The 19,711-nt window shown below is 43.7% G+C and overlaps 1 protein-coding gene across 1 annotated transcript; it reads left to right on the top strand.

Moving 5' to 3' along the window:
* The first annotated feature begins 7,400 nt into the window (after positions 1 to 7,400).
* Positions 7,401 to 10,750, top strand: LOC122004427 (potassium channel AKT1-like). The gene is made up of 9 exons (XM_042559317.1): positions 7,401 to 7,597; positions 7,809 to 8,174; positions 8,258 to 8,315; positions 8,383 to 8,700; positions 8,764 to 9,009; positions 9,073 to 9,204; positions 9,270 to 9,653; positions 9,745 to 9,820; positions 9,885 to 10,750. Exons 1-9 carry the CDS (start codon positions 7,401 to 7,403, stop codon positions 10,748 to 10,750), a joined length of 2,643 nt encoding a protein of 880 aa, XP_042415251.1.
* The last annotated feature ends 8,961 nt before the right edge of the window (positions 10,751 to 19,711 follow it).

Raw genomic sequence — 19,711 nt, forward strand, 5'->3', positions numbered from 1 at the left:
TTTCTTTTCCCGAAATTCAGAAACCCCTAATAAATTTCATAAAATTCCAAAAATTGTGAAATTTTGAAGATACATTCCTCATAACATATACTATCAAGAAAAAATAGTTTTCTATGAAAATAGATTCCATTTTTCAATCTTGATACAAAGTTCAAAAGACTTTGAAATAGTTCAAAGTTAAGTCAACTTCGTATCACAATGTTCAATGATGAATGCTATCACTAGAATGACTTCATCAAGGTTTTTCAAATCAATTTCAAAATGATTTTAAACCTTTTAATTTAGGACCATAATCTTAGGGCTAAATGTACATGACTTGTACACATGCTTTCCCTATGATCCCTCAATTTTGAATTAGGTTCATCTAGGTACAAGAACTATGCACCTTGATCCTAACTCATCATCCTAATATCTCACACACATCTAAGGTGTATCAAACACATCCAAGTCAATTTTGATGTGAGATATGGGTTTAGGTTATCTTAGGCTAGATTCTCATGCATTTTCTAAACATCAATTTGATCTCAATATCGAATTGTGTTTCTATCCTTAAATCAATTTAAATTGATCATTAATGCAAGAGATGATGACATGACATGAAATAATATCATAAATATAAGCATGTGTCAATGTCATGATGTCATGGCATAAAGTTTGAAACTTAAATAAACATAACATAAAACTAACCTAAGCATTATCATGACATTTCAAAAGATAAACTTAAATATGATGTCATGACATGTGAGGGCAAACAATCATGGGAAGATTTAGCATGAATGAGACATACCTAGATTACCTATCTAAGTATCCTTAGCCTTAGCTAATACTTAAGCTTTAACCCTTGATTGCCCTAATATGCCAAAATCCTAATTTTGACACTTCTTGAACTCTAGATTCATTCATGCCACTTAAAGATCAAATTTATCCTCAAATCTTGGCATGTTTCATTTTTCCTCAAGAGTTCTCTAGATTTTCCCAAATTGTGCCAATTGAAATTAACATCATCATTTTCCATGATGACACATTTTACTCTTCCAAGGAGTAAATATTAATGATTGTTCCATTTCATTTTCAAAGGTTCCCAAAAACCTTGAAAATGCTCCTTGAGTGTCAATTTCCTCAAAGTTGGGTTAACTACCCTTCTAATCGGAGTTGACACTCTCTAACCCATCTATGGGGTAGAGAAGATGCTCCTAGGTACCCAATACCTATTTGAGCTCATTGGGTTCACTAAATATTCAGTAGGGATAACTTCCCTAGCAACCCTCCTAATGACCCTCTTAGGCTTTAAAGCCTTGGTCATTTGGGACTCATCAAGATCAACTATAGGGGTGACTCCCCTTGTGACCTTGGTGGTGGTCTTCCTAGCCCTAGATTTTATTCCATAATCGAATGGAACATTATGATAAGTGGGCTTGGCCACTTGGGACTTAGGTTTGTGACTCAAACCTTTCTTGTCCTTGGACATTGGTTTTTGACCCTTAAACCCTAGAGATGACTTCTCCAAGTTCTTAAGAGCCTTTTCCAAAGTATCAAGTCTTGACCTCAAGACTTGATTCTCCTTCTCTAATACCTCAAGTTTTAATTTGTCATTGTTCTTTGAGGCATTCCTAGGCATATGTCTAGTTGATTTGGGATTCCTACCTAGGTTTTCCTTAGCCTTAGATGAGTTAATTCTAGGGTTGGCTTTCCTAGTGTTATCCTTATCTAGGCTTACATGTTTGGCTCCTAAGCACATATATTGATTCCTAAGATTATCATGCTTATCATTCTTGACAATTGCAATAAAACTTCTAGCATGAGTCTTATTATTATTGCAAGAATGTACCTTAAATGTTACCTTAGGGTTTGCCTTAGCTCCCCCTATCGACGTGCTCGGTCTCTTGTCCTTGTGAGATTGCCTCCCCCTTGGACATTGACTCCGATAATGTCCCCTTCGCTTGTATTGAAAACACACCACGTGCTCTTTGCCTTTGCGTATCGGGACTCCGGCTTTCTTGACCTTTGGCGCCGGTGGAGTCTTCCTAACCCTCTTTGGACACTTACTCTTGTAGTGCCCAAATTCCCTACACTCAAAACACATTATGTGTAATTTGCTAGAAATTAAAATGCTTGAATTACCTAGGTTTGAGGATGGATGAACGTTCTCTCCTTCATCCCTTCCGGAGGTAGAAGCTTCTTCTTCTTGCTCCGAACTTGAAGAAGAACTCTCCTCTTCTTCTTTAGATGTTGAGTGACCCTCAACTTCTAAATCCATTCCTCCATGATGTGAACTCCTTGGCTCACTTGACTCCTCTTCATGACTTGAAGTGGAGTTCTCCTCATGGAACTTTGCCAAGTTATTCCACAACTCCTTGGCATCGTTATATCCACCTATCCTACACAAAACATCATTAGGTAAAGAGAATTCAATGATTTTCGTTACCTCATCATTGATGGTTGATTGGTGGATTTGCTCCTTGGTCCACTCCTTCTTCTCTAGGGTTTCTCCTTTCTTGTCCATAGGAGGCTTGAAACCTAATTGAACACAACTCCAATTTTCAAGGTTAGTCATAAGAAAATACCTCATTCTTACCTTCCAATACGCGAAATCGCAGCACTCGTAGAAGGGTGGAAACGTGATGTCTTCTCCGAGTCGATCCATTCTCTAGCTTGTGCTCCCACGGGTGTTAATCCGACGAAGAGCGCGCCTTGCTCTGATACCACTTGTTAGGATCTTTCGTACGGAGGCTAGAGAGGGGGGGTGTGAATAGCCGACCCCAAATCGTCGCGTTTCTATAGAACGTGTTAGCGCAGCGAAAAATAAACACAGAAACGAAAGGGAAAGAAGACAAACCTCAAACAAACCGATGTAACGAGATTCGGAGATAAACTCCCACTCCTCGGCGTGTCCGTAAGGTGGACGAAGCCTATCAATCCGTCGGTGGATGAGTCCCCGGAGAACCGGCTAATAAATGCTCCTTGTGGGTGGAGAAACCTCGCCACAATACTTATAACAACAAGAAAGGAGTACAAGGAAAGCAAGAAGCAAATACAAACAACAATATGAATGCAACACTCGCTTGCCTTCTCTGTCGATCGGAGGCGATGAAGCAGCAACTTCACAACCCAAACGCAGTGTAACGACCCGGCCCTTTGGCCTCTTGGGCGGCCCTTGTGACGGCCCAACTGGCGGCCCTTATGTCGTCGGCCCATTTGGCGACCTCTCATCTGGCCAGTGGATTTTTGCCTCCCCCAGGATTCGAACTCTAAACCTCCAAGCTTAAGTATTAGAGTTTATGAATCCTGGTAACCAAGTGAGATCATCTCACTTGGTTACCAGGATTCATAAACTCTAGTATTTAGCCTGGAGATCTAGAGTTCGAATCCTGGGGGAGGCAAAAATCCACTGCCAGGGGTGGAAAGTCCTAGTGAGTAACGACACGGCCAAAGGGTCATCGGTCGACGACATGAGAGGTCGCCAAATGGGCCGACGACATAAGGGCCGACGGTCGACGACCCGAGGGTCGCCAAATGGGCCAAGAGGGCCGGGTCGTTACACGCAGCAGCTGATCGACGACTGGAAGCTCACGCGAAGCTTCGGAAGTGAGCTCAACAAAGCTCAGAACCTCAGAGCACAGAAGCAGAAGCTTCAATCCAAGGAAGAAGAAGAAGGAAAGTTGTTGTTGCGATCACTGTAGACTCCCCTTATATCCTCTGGTATCTCCCTGCACTCTGCGAAGAGGAAACAGAAGCAACAGACGAAGTAGAGACTAGCCGTTGTGTCACAACAGCTAGTGCTGGACCGATCAGGCTCCATCCTGATCGGTCCAGGAGGATCCTGATCGGTCTGTGGACCGATCAGGCAACGATCAGTGGCCTACTGATCGTTTCCTGATCGGTCTTGTGGACCGATCAGGGATCCTCCTGATCGGTCTGTGGACCGATCAGGCTTCCTCCTGATCGGTCTGTGGGCGATCAAGCTACGATCAGTGACCTCCTGATCGTTTCCTGATCGGTCTGTGGACTGATCAGGCCCTAGGCTGATCGGTCCCCAGACCGATCCCCAACTCCCGGATTGCCTTGATCGTTTCCTTCTGCTTCGTTACTGATCGGTCTGGTGACCGATCAGCTAATCCCAGGTCTCACTGGATCGGTCACCAGACCGATCCAGATGACCACTTAGAGCTTCCCATCAGCCCTAAAGCCTCGAGAACGAGCTACCAAGTCCTCTCCGACCTTCTCATCCGGTCCAGAGAACGAGCTCCCGAGCCCTCTCTGACCTAGTCCGGAGAACGAGCTTTCGAGCCCTCTCCGACGTCTGGTCCAGAGAACGAGCTACCGAGCCCTCTCTGACCTAGTCCGGAGAACGAGCTACCGAGCCCTCTCCGACTTCCACGTCCGGTCCAGAGAACGAGCTACCGAGCCCTCTCCGACTTCGCATGCCAAGCTTCCAAACTTGGACTTCTCCCGTGCCAAGTCTCCATGCTTGGACTTTTCCGTGCCAAGTCTCCATACTTGGACTTTTCTCGTGCCAAGTCTCCATACTTGGACTTTTCACCAGATGTCTAGTCAACCTTGACCTATCTGGATTTCCCTTGCCTGGCTTCACTCACCAGGACTTTCCAACTGCCTGGCTTCACTCACCAGGACTTTCCCTTGTCTGGCTTCACTCACCAGGACTTTCCTTTCACCTAGCTTCACTCACTAGGATTTTCACCTGGCTTCACTCACCAGGACTTCTCCGACTGCCTAACATCCCAGTTAGGACTTTTCACCAGTCAAGTATCCGGTCAACCTTGACCTACTTGACTCTTCTTCATCCAACCTGATCAAACCCTGATCAGTATCTCTCCACATGGACAACTGCACCTGCATTGTCCATGTCTACATGTCTTTCTGTTCTTGTCAAACATCGTCAAACATAACTCGTCAAACATCAAAACACAACTCGAGTCAAGTCAACTCGAGTCTGGTCAACCAGGTCAACCTTGACCTAAGGTTGCACCAACAGAGGGGGCATGGATATCTAGATCAATGCTGAGTATGACTAGGTCGAGATAGACCGAGGGATGGATATCCAAGTTGTAATTGGGGGTGCCCTGAGTTTAGAGGTACACTGGACACGATCTGCACAAGAGGAGACCACATATTAAGTATCATTGGTTATTCCTCTTATGAACGAGTGTAACTGATCTTTTGACTTGAAACCTTCATTTATTCTATGTGTGGACTTATGTGCTTTGACGCTGTTAAAAACAGTCTTTAATCGGATTGTGATTAATACGGTAGTTGGGTGTATGACAAAGCGTAGAGAGAATAGTGTTGAGTCAATAGATGATTCATCACTCTCTTGGATTAGGAGTTAACATCCTGTCCACTTGATATAGATATTAGTGACTCGAAATCCATGGCCATAGGAGGAATGATTTATCATTCAAGAGGAGTTTATTGTATCTTGGAAATCAAGTAAAATAATTAATTTGGTAATGATTCATAATGTATCGAATTAATTGGAATATAGGCTTAGATGAAGAAATTGAATTACATAGTAATCGGTTCATGATGGTTTACAGTTTATGACTGATATTAATTTTATCGCGTTGAGTGGCTAAAAATTGTTGTTAGATGGTTACCTTAGTCTGTGTATGAATTTACACTGCCTTCTTGTATAAAACCTAGAGGGTCACACGCATAACACGTAGACATGAACAATAATATCGGAAACTAGTCGAGATCAAGATCAAATATAGATTTATTTGATACAAAGAAGAGAGAATTCAAATAGTCATAATCATGATAATTAATGAAGAATTCGAAAAGTCATCATAATGATAATTAATAGAGAAGTTGAAGAGTTATCATAATGAAGCTCATAAATAAAGAATTTATGGAGGCTATAACTCTTCATCTTCTTAATTAATGAAGATCATAAATGATGAATTTATTAAGAACTTAACTCTTTATATTCCTTGGAGGCTATAAGTAGTCATTCTCGAAAAGATTCAAGAGTAGTATTCCTTCTCTCCATTTCACCTTCGTCAACTTCTTCGTTCGGAAGAGATCGTAATTCCAAGGCTTTGTCGATCGAAGAGACTAGCACCTAATGGATCGTATCAAGTTCGTGATCTAGTGCACGTGGATATCGTTAGAGGAGTCACACATGGGACTCTTATTTATCTATAATATCATTTAAGCCTATCGAAGACTCGAGATATATTTTTATATTATTTTTATATAAAATTATATGTACCATGTACGAAAAGACTTATAATTCATTATATGTCTTTCGCTACTCTCTGAATTCAATATCTGTCACGTTTACAATGGGAGCTCCTTGAGAGCTCCCATTAATGAGCTCCCATTGTAAATGCTCTTAAGGGGAGGGAGAGGAAAGATGGAAAAGTTAAGAGGTAGCAAAGGAAGAGAGACCAGTAAATTAAAGAAAAAGGAGCATACGGCTGGTGTTGCCCTCGCTGGTCACAAGTGACTACGAAACCATCCGAACACCTGACCTGCAGCTACGCACGTGACCAGTGAGCATACCAGGCCAATTGAAATCGGATCTAACTATAGTCAAATCGAGTCAAATTGACATGTGCTACGTAGTATCTCCTCCTCCTCCTCCTCCTCCTCTTCGTTTAGTGTCATTATATATATGATTTATTATATTTTTTTTATAATAATATAATTTATTATTTTAAGTGCAAGTCTTTCCCAATTTTAATTTCTGAATATGTCTATGGTAAAAGATAATCTCATGCATGAAACTTAATTACGTGAATACAAAATTATGAAAAAAGATTAGATCATATTAAATTTATTATATGCAATTTTATTGCAAAGTCTATTTTTATGAGACGAGCTACAGCAACTTTAGTCTGGTTAAAGGCTCTCTTTTAGCTTCTTCTATTTCCAATGAAAAAATTTCTAAGAAAATTATTAAATAAAGTGAGTAATGTATATCAATTTACTAAATTATAAGGGTTTTTCGTATTCTATATGTTAAGTTTTAATGGGTAGAGATTAAATTATTTTATTTTATTTCTATGATGGATAAAAATAAATAAAAGCAAGACTAATAAATAGGTTAAAATTCTTTAACTAAATATATTTTATCTTCGTTTATCTTAAAGCTCCGTCTCCTATGTAAAGAAATTTTATAAACAAAAGGAGTATCAATTTTGATCTTTTGCGTCTCAATACAAATATCTAAAAAGGACTTTTATATATATATATATATATATATATATATATTATAAAGCCCGAGGCATTTCTATCCAAAGATAGCTTTGCCTATGAAAATATTGCGGTCCTCCGTTCCAAATTCACTAAACGGAGCTCGTTAGAGATGGAAAAAACAAACAAGTTAATTAAGATAAACTAAGAAAAATATTAAAACAAGAGGGATTAAGGCAAGGATGGAGATGCGAGGGAAGGCGGATGAAAAGTTCAACATGCCGATCATATTCGACGAGGAGCCAACCGACAAGGAGATGACGAAATATGCTAGTCAATACAGTATCTTCAATGACATCCTTCCTTCCCTTGGCGGTCGAAACACTCATCGAGTCAAGCTTCATAAATTTATCGTCTCTCCCTATGATAAAAAATATAGGTACACTAATCCTCATATCTATTTTTTTTTTTTCAATTAGATGGATTTATCTGAAAATTCTAAACTTATCTGGGTTGATTTGAAAAATACCAGAAAATGATTCAGGCTTGACCGCTACTTTCTGAAGGTTAAATTGAGAATACTTAAAATTTCAGAGGCAAAGTGAAATAATTTTTTTTTTCAGTTTGAAATAACTGATTTGCGCGCGCAGGACTTGGGAGAGCATCTTGTTTATGCTGGTGCTCTACACGGCGTGGGTTTCCCCCTTCGAGTTCGGCTTCCTCCAGGAGAACAACGGCCCCTTCCGGCTAGCCGACAACATCGTCAACGCTTTCTTCTTCATCGACATCGTCTTGACCTTCTTCGTGGCCTATCTCGACGAAGCCACCTATCTTCTAGTCGACGACCCAAAGCCAATCGCAAAGAGGTACCTGACCAGCTGGTTCATCCTCGACATTGTCTCCACCATCCCTTCTGAGTTCATGCTCAAATTGCTGCCTCCCAATCTCCAGTCTTACGGCATCTTCAACATGTTCCGCCTCTGGCGCCTCCGGCGAGTCAGTGCCATGTTTGCTCGGTACAATTCAAACATTTCGGTCCTTCTGTAAAAAAAAAACAACTCTAGACTCATCGGAATCGGCCTTTATGATCTATCATCAGATGGGAAAAGGATAAAAGCTTGAGTTACTTTTGGATTCGATGCGCAAAGCTCGTCAGCGTAAGCGAAAATTACCAATTCTACATTCCCTATTGCTTCAGGCAAACTCCTCGTCACACTTTCATAGGTTACAATCTTCGCCGTGCACTGCGGTGGTTGCTTCTTCTTTCTACTTGCGGCAAAGTACCCCGATCCGAAAAACACCTGGATCGGTATCACGACCGCAGATTTCCACGAACAGAGCTTGTGGGTCAATTATGTGACATCGATGTACTGGTCTATCACCACCGTGGCGACCGTTGGCTACGGCGACTTGCACCCCGTCAACACCTGGGAGAAGTTCTTCGACTTTTTCTTCATGCTCTTCAGCATGGGCTTGGACGCCTACTTGATCGGAAACATGACCAATTTGGTCGTTCACGGCACGACCAGAACCCGAAAATATGTGAGTGAATTCTACTTGTACACCTTTCAAACTTTAGTTAAACCGATTCGGTTGTGCGCACAGAGGGATACGATTCAAGCGGCATCGAGTTTTGCTCGAAGAAATCAGATTCCAGAGAGGCTGCAGGAGCAGATGATCTCTCATCTCAGCTTGAAGTTTAGGACCGACTCCGAAGGGCTGCAGCAGCAGGAGACGATGGATGCTCTTCCGAAAGCCATCAGATCGAGCATTTCGCACTTCTTGTTCTTCCCCCTCGTCCAAAATGTCTACTTGTTTCAAGGGGTTTCTCCTGACATGCTATTTCAACTGGTAAATGCTATAAGCATACGTATCGTGGGCATTGATTGCAACTGATTATATATCGATCCTAAGGTCTCCGAGATGAAAGGCGAGTACTATCCTCCCCGAGAAGATGTGATCTTGCAGAACGAAGCGCCGACCGATTTCTATATCCTCGCGACCGGCACCGCGGAGCTGATCGATAGCCGAGGTGGATCAGAGGAGGCAAGTTGTGTGATTCATTGTTGATGCTATGCATTGGGTTGACACACTGGCATATGTACACACAGATTGTTAGGGTGGTTAAGAAAGGTGATCTAGTCGGCGAGCTCGGAGTTCTCTGCTACCGTCCTCAGCTGTTCACGGTTCGGACGAGATCGCTGTGCCAGCTCCTTCGCCTGAACCGCACCGCCTTCCTCAACATCGTTCAGGCGAACGTCGGGGACGGGACCGTGATCGCCAACAACCTGCTTCAGTATTTCAAGAGGCAAGGGGATGATCCATGGATGCAAGCGCTGCTGAGGGAAATAGAGAGCATGCTGACCAGAGGCAGAGTGGACCTGCCGCTCACCCTCTCTTTCGCCGTCGTCAGAGACGACGATATCTTGCTGCATCAGCTACTGAGACGAGGTCTGGATCCGAATGAGTCGGACAACGAAGGGCGCACGGCCATGGTCTGAATCTAGAACCGTACATGTTCATGTGTTCGATACGAAGTTCGATCGATGGAGATTGACTTAGTGTTTGGTTGGTTGTGGCAAATAGCACATCGCGGCGTCGAAGGGGAACGAGCATTGTGTCAAGATCTTGCTGGATTATGGTGCGGATCCGAACAGTAGAGGTGGGGAATCGATTCCTTCTGATTTTGTTGGAGGATCGATCTGATGGCGGCTGAATTGATGCAGATTGCGAGGGGAATGTGCCGCTGTGGGAGGCGATCCTGGGGAAGCACGAGAGAGTGGCGGAGATTCTGGTGGAGAATGGCGGCGAGCTCTCGGCTGGTGATATGGGCCGCTGTGCCTGTGCGGCCGCGGCGCAGAATAGCGTGCAGCTGCTTGAGGATATGCTCCGGTGGGGAGGAGATGTTGTGGCTGCGGCCGAGAACGACGGCGGCACCGCGCTCCACCGTGCCGTCTGCGAGGGGAATGTTGCGGTGGTGGAGTTCCTGGTCCGGCACGGGGCTGATATGGATAGGGCCGATGCTCAGGGGTGGACGCCGCGGGGGCTGGCCGACCAACAGGGCCACGAGGAAATCAAGGCGCTGTTAGACGGCGCGAAGGGAGCCGGCGGTCCCGGCGCAGCCAAACCACCTCCTCCGGCTGGACTCCGGAGGTTCAGCAGCGAACCTTACATTCCAAAACTGAACGCCGGGGGTGGAGCAGCCGTCGTGGCTTCTGCCGAGCAGCCGCGGTCGCCTAACTACTCGAACTCGCTGATCGGGGTCGTGTCGGCTGCCAATTTCGTAGTCCAGCAGGCGCAGAGCAGGACGCCGCCGGTCATAGAAAGCCCTCCAAGGAAAATGGGCGGCAGTGGCGGAAGGCGGCGGCAGCAGGCGAACTTAGCGCGGGTGACGGTGAGCTTCCCAGAGAGGGGCGACGCGGCGAAGAAGCTGGTGGCGCTGCCGAAGTCGATGCAGGAGCTACAAGAGATGGCGTCGAAGAAGTTCGCCGTAAAGGGCAAGGTGAAAGTAACGAACAAGGACGGGGCGCTGGTGGACGACGTGAAGCTGATACGAGACGGTGATCATCTCGTCGTCGCCACCGACAGATAACGCCGACGTGATTGATTGCGGCTGCAATTCTGCCAGCCTTTTCAATTAACCGCAGGGGCAAATAGGGAAGAAAGTACGAAACCATTTAATTAATTCAATTATAATTCAAAAATTCAATTTAATTAATTATATATCTTACTATTTAAAATAAATAAACAAATCATTTAATAATTAATTTTAATGAAGCCTAAAATAAAATTATATTAATATCATTTTCTTTTTACATGACAATCCATAAATGACGTGATTATCAAAGTTAAAATGATATGACAGTCAAAGTCAAAGAGAGATGATAATTAACGCATCACTCTCAATAGGACTTCGCACCTCATCCAGCACTAAGATCTTCAATAAGAGGAATGACCGGATCAAGAGTCGGTCGGACTTGAGAGACCTAGTGCTTCACATCTATATTGATGCATATTATATATCCAATCAACCGTAAGTTGATCGGGTTTAAGGATGGTCGGACTACTACACCGGCCAAGCATATATCCGGTCGGCATACGAAACAACTCCCCACTTGTATTATGGCTCTCAGTATATAGCTGGTCGATTCAACAACCGATAGAACTTGTGGGTCTTTTCATATACCAGTCATCCTTATAGTCAACAAGTCATAATGTCGGTCAGGTTTATACAGCTCAGTATTTCTGTTTCCTATATGAATACAAGAACAGAAGTGAGGCAATTCTTATTACAGATCCGATCGGATAATAGTACCGATCAGATCTCCCTAGACTTATCCCCCTTCTTCAAAAGCAAATATCCCAGCATATGCTCGGTCGGTCATGTTGGTGCAACCTTAGGTCAAGGTTGACCTGGTTGACCTGACTCGAGTTGACCTGACTCGAGTTGTATTTTGATGTTTGACTTAGGAAGATTGTTGGTGCAACCTTAGGTCAAGGTTGACCTAGTTGAGTTGTATTTTGATGTTTGACACTCGTGGAAGAGTTGTATTCTTGATATGGGACAAGAATAGATGTTTGGGAGATTATTGGTGCAACCGTAGGTCAAGGTTGACCTGGTTGACCTGATTCGGGAAAAAGTCCAAGTATGGAGACTTGGCAACGGAAAAGTCCAAGCAGGGAACTTGGCACTGGAAAAGTCCAAGTATGGAGACTTGGCACTGGAAAAGTCCAAGCAGGGAGCTTGGCACGCGAAAAGTCCAAGTATGGAGACTTGGCACTGGAAAAGTCCAAGTATGGAGACTTGGTACTGGAAAAGTCCAAGTATGGAGACTTGGCACGGAGAAGTCCAAGCAGGGAGCTTGGCACGAGGGAAAGTCCTAACTGGGATGTTAGGCAGTTGGAAAGTCCTGGTGAGTGAAGCCAGGCAGTAGGAAAGTCCTAACTGGGATGTTAGGCAGTGTGGAAAGTCCTGGTGAGTGAAGCCAGGCAGTGGAAAAGTCCTAACTGGGATGTTAGACAATGGGAAAGTCCTAACTGGGATGTTAGGCAGTTGGAAAGTCCTGGTGAGTGAAGCCAGGCAGTGAGAAAGTCCTAACTGGGATGTTAGGCAGTGTGGAAAGTCCTGGTGAGTGAAGCCGGGCAAGGGAAAAATCCAAATGGATCAAGGGTGATCGGACATCTGGTATGGAGAAGTCTAAGTGGGTCAAAAGGATTGACCGGACAATTAGCGGGAAGTGCTAGCAGGTCAAGGGAGTGACCGGATGCTAGGAATGATGTACCAACAGGTCAAGGTTGACCGAATGTTGGTGTGGAAGCCTTAGGTCTAGGGCTGAGAAGTTTGGATCGGTCTGGTGACCGATCCAGTGATACTGCGTTTGCCCTGATCAGTCTGGTAACCGATCAGAATCAGATCAGTGGCTCACTGATTGTAATCTGATCGGTCTGGAGACCGATCAGGAGGCAACGCAACCTCACGAGAAGAAAGCCGTGAATCGGTCTGCTGACCGATCCACCCATGGCCTGATCGGTCGGCAAGACCGATCAGGCATAAGCCTGATCGGTCTGTAGACCGATCAGGGCTTCGATCGCGACACCTGATCGGTCTGGGGACCGATCAGGTGACAAACAGAAGCTTTATGCGCCTAGGCTGATCGGTCTGCAGACCGATCAGGGTTCTAGCCGTTGCGACGCAACGGCTAGTTTCTTCGCTGTCTTCTTCGCAGGTATAAAGGGGTCGAGGGCTGCTGCTGCACGACCACTTCTTCTTCTTCCTTCCTGTTGCGAAGTGCTGTTGTGCTTGAGCTTTGTTGAGCTCCTCCTTGTCGAAGCTTCGCGTGAGCTTCATTCCACGACTGGATCAGCTGCTGCTGAGTTGCTTGTTGCATCTGTCCGTGAAGTTGCTACTTCATCCGGGACCCCAGTCGACGAGAAGGCAAGCTACTGTGTTTACATTCCTGTTGTATTTTGTTCTTGCTATTCTCTTGTACTCTTAGCTTGCTGTTGCAAGTGATTGTGGCGAGGTTTCTCCACCCACAAGGAGTTTGATTTAGCCGATTTTCCGGGGACTCATCCACCGACGGATTGATAGGCTTCGTCCACCTTACGGACACGCCGAGGAGTAGGAGTTTCATCTCTGAACCTCGTTACATCCTTGCGTAGAGGTTTGATTTCTTCTCCTGTTTTCTTTCTGCATTTAGTTTCCGCTGCGCTAACCCTAGTTTGTAGAAAGAAACGCGAGCAATTGGGGTCGGCTATTCACACCCCCCCTCTCTAGCCGTACGAAGAGATCCTAACAAGTGGTATCAGAGCAAAGGTTTGCTCTTCATCGGATTAACACCCGGGGAGCACGAGCTAGAGGATGGATCTACTCGGAGAAGATGTCACCATTCCACCCTTCTACGAATGCGGTGACTTCGCGTATTGGAAGGTAAGGATGAAGTACTTTCTTATGACTAACATAATGAATTGGTTTTGTGTACAAGAAGGTTTTACTCCTCCGATGGATAAGGAAGGAAAACCTCTTGAGAAGAAGGAGTGGACCAGAGAACAAATTCACAAATCTGAAATCAACGAAGAGGTAACGAGAATAATTGAATTTTCATTGCCTACTAACATCTTGTGTAAGATAGGTTACAACAATGCCAAGGAATTATGAGATAATTTGGCCAAGTACCATGAGGAGAGCTCCACTTCAAATCATGAAGAGGAGACAAGTGAGTCATCAAGTAGCTCACATCATGGAGGAGAGGAATTAGAAGTTGAGGGTTACTCAACATCTAAGGACGAAGAGGAGGAGAGTTCTTCTTCAAGTTCGGAGCAAGAAGAAGAAGCTTCTACCTCCGAAAGGGATGAAGAAGAGAGCTCGCATCCACCCTCAACCCTAGGTAACTCAAGCAATTTAAGTTCAATTAAATTACACATTATGTGCTTTGAGTGTAGGGAACATGGACATTACAAGAGTAAGTGTCCGAAGAGGGTAAGAAAGACTCCACCGGCGCCAAAGGTCAAGGAAGCCGGAGTCCCGAAACGCAAGGGCAAGGAGCACATCGTGTGCTTCCAATGCAAGCAAAGGGGACACTATAGGAGCCATTGTCCAAAGGGGAGGCAACCTCACAAGGGCAAGAGACCGGGCACATCGATAGGGGGAGCTAAGGCAAACCCTAAGGTAACCTCTAAGGTTCATTTTTGCAATTCTAATAAAATGCATGCTAGGAATTTTATTGCACTTGTCGATAATAACAAGCATGATAACCTTAGGAATCAATACATGTGCTTAGGAGCTAAACATGTGAGTCTAGATAAGGATAATTCTAGAAAGGCTAACCCTAGGATCAACCCATCTAAGGCTAAGGATAACCTAGGTAGGAATCCTAAATCAACTAGACATATGCCTAAGAATACCTCAAGGAAGAGTGATAAATCAAAAATTGAGGTATTAGAGAAGGAGAATCAAGTCTTGAAGTCAAGACTTGATACTTTGGAAAAGACTCTTAAGAACATGGAGAAGTCATCCCTAGGGTTTAAGGGTCAAAAATCAATGTCCAAGGACAAGAAAGGTATGGGTCACAAACCTAAGTCCCAAGTGGTCAAGCTCACCTATCATGATGTTCCATTCGATTATGGAACAAAACCTAGGGCTAGGAAGACCACTAAGGTCACAAGGGGAGTCACCCCTAGAGTTGATCTTGATGAGTCCCAAATGACCAAGGCTTCAAAGCCTAGGATGGTCATTAGGAGGGTTGCTAGGGAAGTCATCCCTAGTGAATATTTAGTGAACCCAATGAGCTCACATAGATATTGGGTTCCTAGGAGCATCTTCTCTATCCCATAGATGGGTTAGAGAGTGTCAATTCCAATTAGAAGGGTAGTTAACCCAACTTCAAGGAAATTGACACTCAAGGAGCATTTTCAAGGTTTTGATAACATTTGAAAATGAAAAAGAATCATTATTTACTGCTTGAAGAGTAAATTGTGCCATATTTGAAAAATATCGATTTTAATCTTATTTGGCACAATTTAAGAAAACCTAGAGAAATACCATAATTGGGATTTTGGTTTTCTCTTAGGGATATATGGGCAATCTAGGGTTAGATTTTAAGTTAGCTAAGGCTAAGGATACTTAGATAGGGAATTTAGGTATTTTATTTGTGCTAACTTGCCATGATTGGTTGCCATATGCCATGCCATGACATCATATTTATTTTATTATCATTTGAAATGTCATGATAATGCTTAGGCTAGTTTATATGTCATGCTTTATTTAAGTTTTCAAACTTTATGCCATGACATCATGACATTGGCATATGTTTTTACTTATGATATCATTATATGCCATGTCATCATCTCTTGCATTATAATCAATGAAATTGATTTGAGGACAAACATATAATTTGATATTGAGATCAAATTGGTGTTTAGAAAATGCATGAGAACTTAGCCTAAGTTGACCTTAACTCATATCTCACATCAAATTGACTTGAATGTGGTTTGATACACCTTAGATGTGTGTGAGATATTAGGATCATGAGTTAGGATCAAGGTGCATTGTCCTTGTACCTAGATGACCCTAATTCAAGAAATTAAGGATCATAGGGAAAGCTTGTGTACAAGTCATGTACATCTAGCCCTAAGATTATGGTCCTAAATTCAAATGGTTTTAAAAGCATTTTAAAATTGATTTGAAAAACCTTGATGAAGTTTTCCTAGTGATAGCATTCATCATTGAACATTGTGATACAAAGTTGAGTTAAACTTGAACTATTTCAAAGTTTTTGAACTTTGTATCAAGATTGAAAAATGGAAGTTATTTTCATAGAAAACTATTTTTCCATGATAGTATATGTTATGAGGAATGTATCCTCAAAATTTCACAATTTTTCGAATTTTCTGGAATTTTCTAGGAGTTTCTGAATTTCGGGAAGGAAATTTCAGAAATCTGCCTATCAGAGTCTGGATCCAGGTAAGTCCTGATCGGTCTGTGGACCGATCCAGTGAAGCATGGATCGGTCTGCAGACCGATCCAGTAAGAACCAGAGAGCTTGGTGCGATCTGGTGAAGGCCTGATCGGTCTGGGGACCGATCCATGGGGTTTCTGATCGGTCTGGGGACCGATCAGAGCGTGCCAGTTTCTGATTTTTAGCTGTTGGTCTGAAATTTCAGCTGGAAGTTGGGTTTTGTGGATTTCTAAAGGTTTGGAACTCACAAAGACATTGTTGGTGCAATGGTCAAGGGGGAGTTAACCTTTAGGGGGAGTTTTACCTAATTGTCAAGGGGGAGTTGACTGTTAGGGGGAGTTTTTACTCCTTAAGACTTTTGAGGATTAGTGATATGGGATTATCACTAAGTTGATTGTTGAGTTTAGTATCAAGGGGGAAATTAAGAGTTTCAATGAAAAGTACGGGACTTTCATTAGGAAGAAACTCTTGACCTTGATACCCTTCTTTTTCTTTTTGATGTGTGTCAAAAATGGGAGAGTGTTCATTGGAGAATTATTGGAGAACCCAAGTTAGGTTATCGGGTTAACCTAAGCTAGGGGAAGAAAGCCAAGGAATATTTGAGGAAGAACATTGGAATTCTTTTTGATGTGTGTCAAAAAGGGGGAGAATTATTGGAGAACCCAAGTTAGGTTATCGGGTTAACCTAAGGGGAGAATGTCTAGAGAATGTTCAAGGAAAGAACATTGGACATTGGAAGATGGTTGGAAAACCTAAGTTAGGTTATCGGGTTAACCTAACTTGATTATGGGTTTTGTCAAACATCAAAAAGGGGGAGATTGTTGGTGCAACCTTAGGTCAAGGTTGACCTGGTTGACCTGACTCGAGTTGACCTGACTCGAGTTGTATTTTGATGTTTGACTTAGGAAGATTGTTGGTGCAACCTTAGGTCAAGGTTGACCTAGTTGAGTTGTATTTTGATGTTTGACACTCGTGGAAGAGTTGTATTCTTGATATGGGACAAGAATAGATGTTTGGGAGATTATTGGTGCAACCGTAGGTCAAGGTTGACCTGGTTGACCTGATTCGGGAAAGAGTCCAAGTATGGAGACTTGGCAACGGAAAAGTCCAAGTGTGGAGACTTGGCACTGGAAAAGTCCAAGCAGGGAGCTTGGCACGCGAAAAGTCCAAGTATGGAGACTTGGCATGGGAAAAGTCTAAGTATGGAGACTTGGCACTGGAAAAGTCCAAGTATGGAGACTTGGCACGGAGAAGTCCAAGCAGGGAGCTTGGCACGAGGGAAAGTCCTAACTGGGATGTTAGGCAGGTGGAAAGTCCTGGTGAGTGAAGCCAGGCAGTGGGAAAGTCCTAACTGGGATGTTAGGCAGTGTGGAAAGTCCTGGTGAGTGAAGCCAGGCAGTGGAAAAGTCCTAACTGGGATGTTAGGCAGTTGGAAAGTCCTGGTGAGTGAAGCAGGTGAAAGTCCAGTGAGTGAGAAAGTCCTAACTGGGATGTTAGGCAGTGTGGAAAGTCCTGGTGAGTGAAGCCGGGCAAGGGAAAAATCCAGATGGATCAAGGGTGATCGGACATCTGGTGTGGAGAAGTCTAAGTGGGTCAAAAGGATTGACCGGACAATTAGCGGGAAGTGCTAGCAGGTCAAGGGAGTGACCGGATGCTAGGAATGATGTACCAACAGGTCAAGGTTGACCGAATGTTGGTGTGGAAGCCTTAGGTCTAGGGCTGAGAAGTTTGGATCGGTCTGGTGACCGATCCAGTGATACTGCGTTTGCCCTGATCGGTCTGGTGACCGATCAGAATCAGATCAGTGGCTCACTGATTGTAATCTGATCGGTCTGGAGACCGATCAGGAGGCAACGCAACCTCGCGAGAAGAAAGTCGTGGATCGGTCTGCTGACCGATCCACCCATGGCCTGATCGGTCGGCAAGACCGATCAGGGCTTCGATCGTGACACCTGATCGGTCTGGGGACCGATCAGGTGACAAACAGAAGCTTTATGCGCCTAGGCTGATCGGTCTGCTGCGTTGCAACGGCTAGTTTCTTCGCTGTCTTCTTCGCAGGTATAAAGGGGTCGAGGGCTGCTGCTGCACGACCACTTCTTCTTCTTCCTTCCTGTTGCGAAGTGCTGTTGTGCTTGAGCTTTGTTGAGCTCCTCCTTGTCGAAGCTTCGCGTGAGCTTCATTCCACGACTGGATCAGCTGCTGCTGAGTTGCTTGTTGCTTCTGTCCGTGAAGTTGCTACTTCATCCGGGACCCCAGTCGACGAGAAGGCAAGCTACTGTGTTTACATTCCTATTGTATTTTGTTCTTGCTATTCTCTTGTACTCTTAGCTTGCTGTTGCAAGTGATTGTGGCGAGGTTTCTCCACCCACAAGGAGTTTGATTTAGCCGGTTTTCCGGGGACTCATCCACCAACGGATTGATAGGCTTCGTCCACCTTACGGACACGCCGAGGAGTAGGAGTTTCATCTCCGAACCTCGTTACATCCTTGCGTAGAGGTTTGATTTCTTCTCCTGTTTTCTTTCTGCATTTAGTTTCCGCTGCGCTAACCCTAGTTTGTAGAAAGAAACGCGAGCAATTGGGGTCGGCTATTCACACCCCCCCTCTCTAGCCGTACGAAGAGATCCTAACAGGTCATAGAGCCGACCGGACCTAGGGGACTTGGCCCCTTATTACTTCAATGTCAGATCCCAAGCACCACATCATATATAGCCGAACGTCTCAATGGCCGAACGACCTTACAGGACTTGGTATCTGGCTGCTCATATATATATCTGCCAATATAAAATACATCCGGTTGGCTAAAGATTTTAGTCGAGATAATTTCAGGGGACAACATTACCAGAGAATCACAACAACTTGTCAGGGAGTAATAATCATTTGTTAGGGAATATTTTTCGATTACAACATATACATTCAATGTAACCTTCTTATGAAAGTGATTATATAACTTCTATCATTATTGCAGAAGTTACATAAGACTATTCATATACATATAACAGAAGATTAATCGGTGGATAACTGTACAAATGCAAGACTGTACACCTTTTATTATCCGACATCTTCTGGCACTGAATATTCCTTGTCACCTCATCATTGTGAGATTATCAGAGGTGATATAAAAGATGGATTCTCTCCACTAGAGGTATGTTTTTATACGCTCTACTTATCAAAACACAAAATTTCTCTCTATTATGATCACTCAATTTTATCATAATCTTTCTCCACTTTTTGCTCGATCATCTACTGACTTGAATATTGGAGAGCCTATAATAGGGACCCATTCCCTGATTTTTGTCCTAACATTCTATTGGTTCGTTTGAGTATGCGCAGAGAGGAGGAAAACACTCGAAGCCCTTTTCCTACTCTTGCTCATCATCTTTTTCTCCTGTGTAAAGTTTTCTTCTGGTCAACAATGTTGCCACCTACCTAGCGTGCAATCTCTTCCAGTTTCAGACAGGATCACATTGGAAATAATTTTAAGACTTATAAGTAATTTTCTCTGTTTATTTTTATATAAAAAATAGGGATGACAATTTTTGACCCGACACAAAAACACAATCCGAATCGAACATGAAAAAAAATCAAATTAGAGTCA

The sequence above is a fragment of the Zingiber officinale genome, chromosome 7B, assembly GCF_018446385.1.
Source record: "Zingiber officinale cultivar Zhangliang chromosome 7B, Zo_v1.1, whole genome shotgun sequence".
Taxonomy (NCBI): Eukaryota; Viridiplantae; Streptophyta; class Magnoliopsida; order Zingiberales; family Zingiberaceae; genus Zingiber; species Zingiber officinale.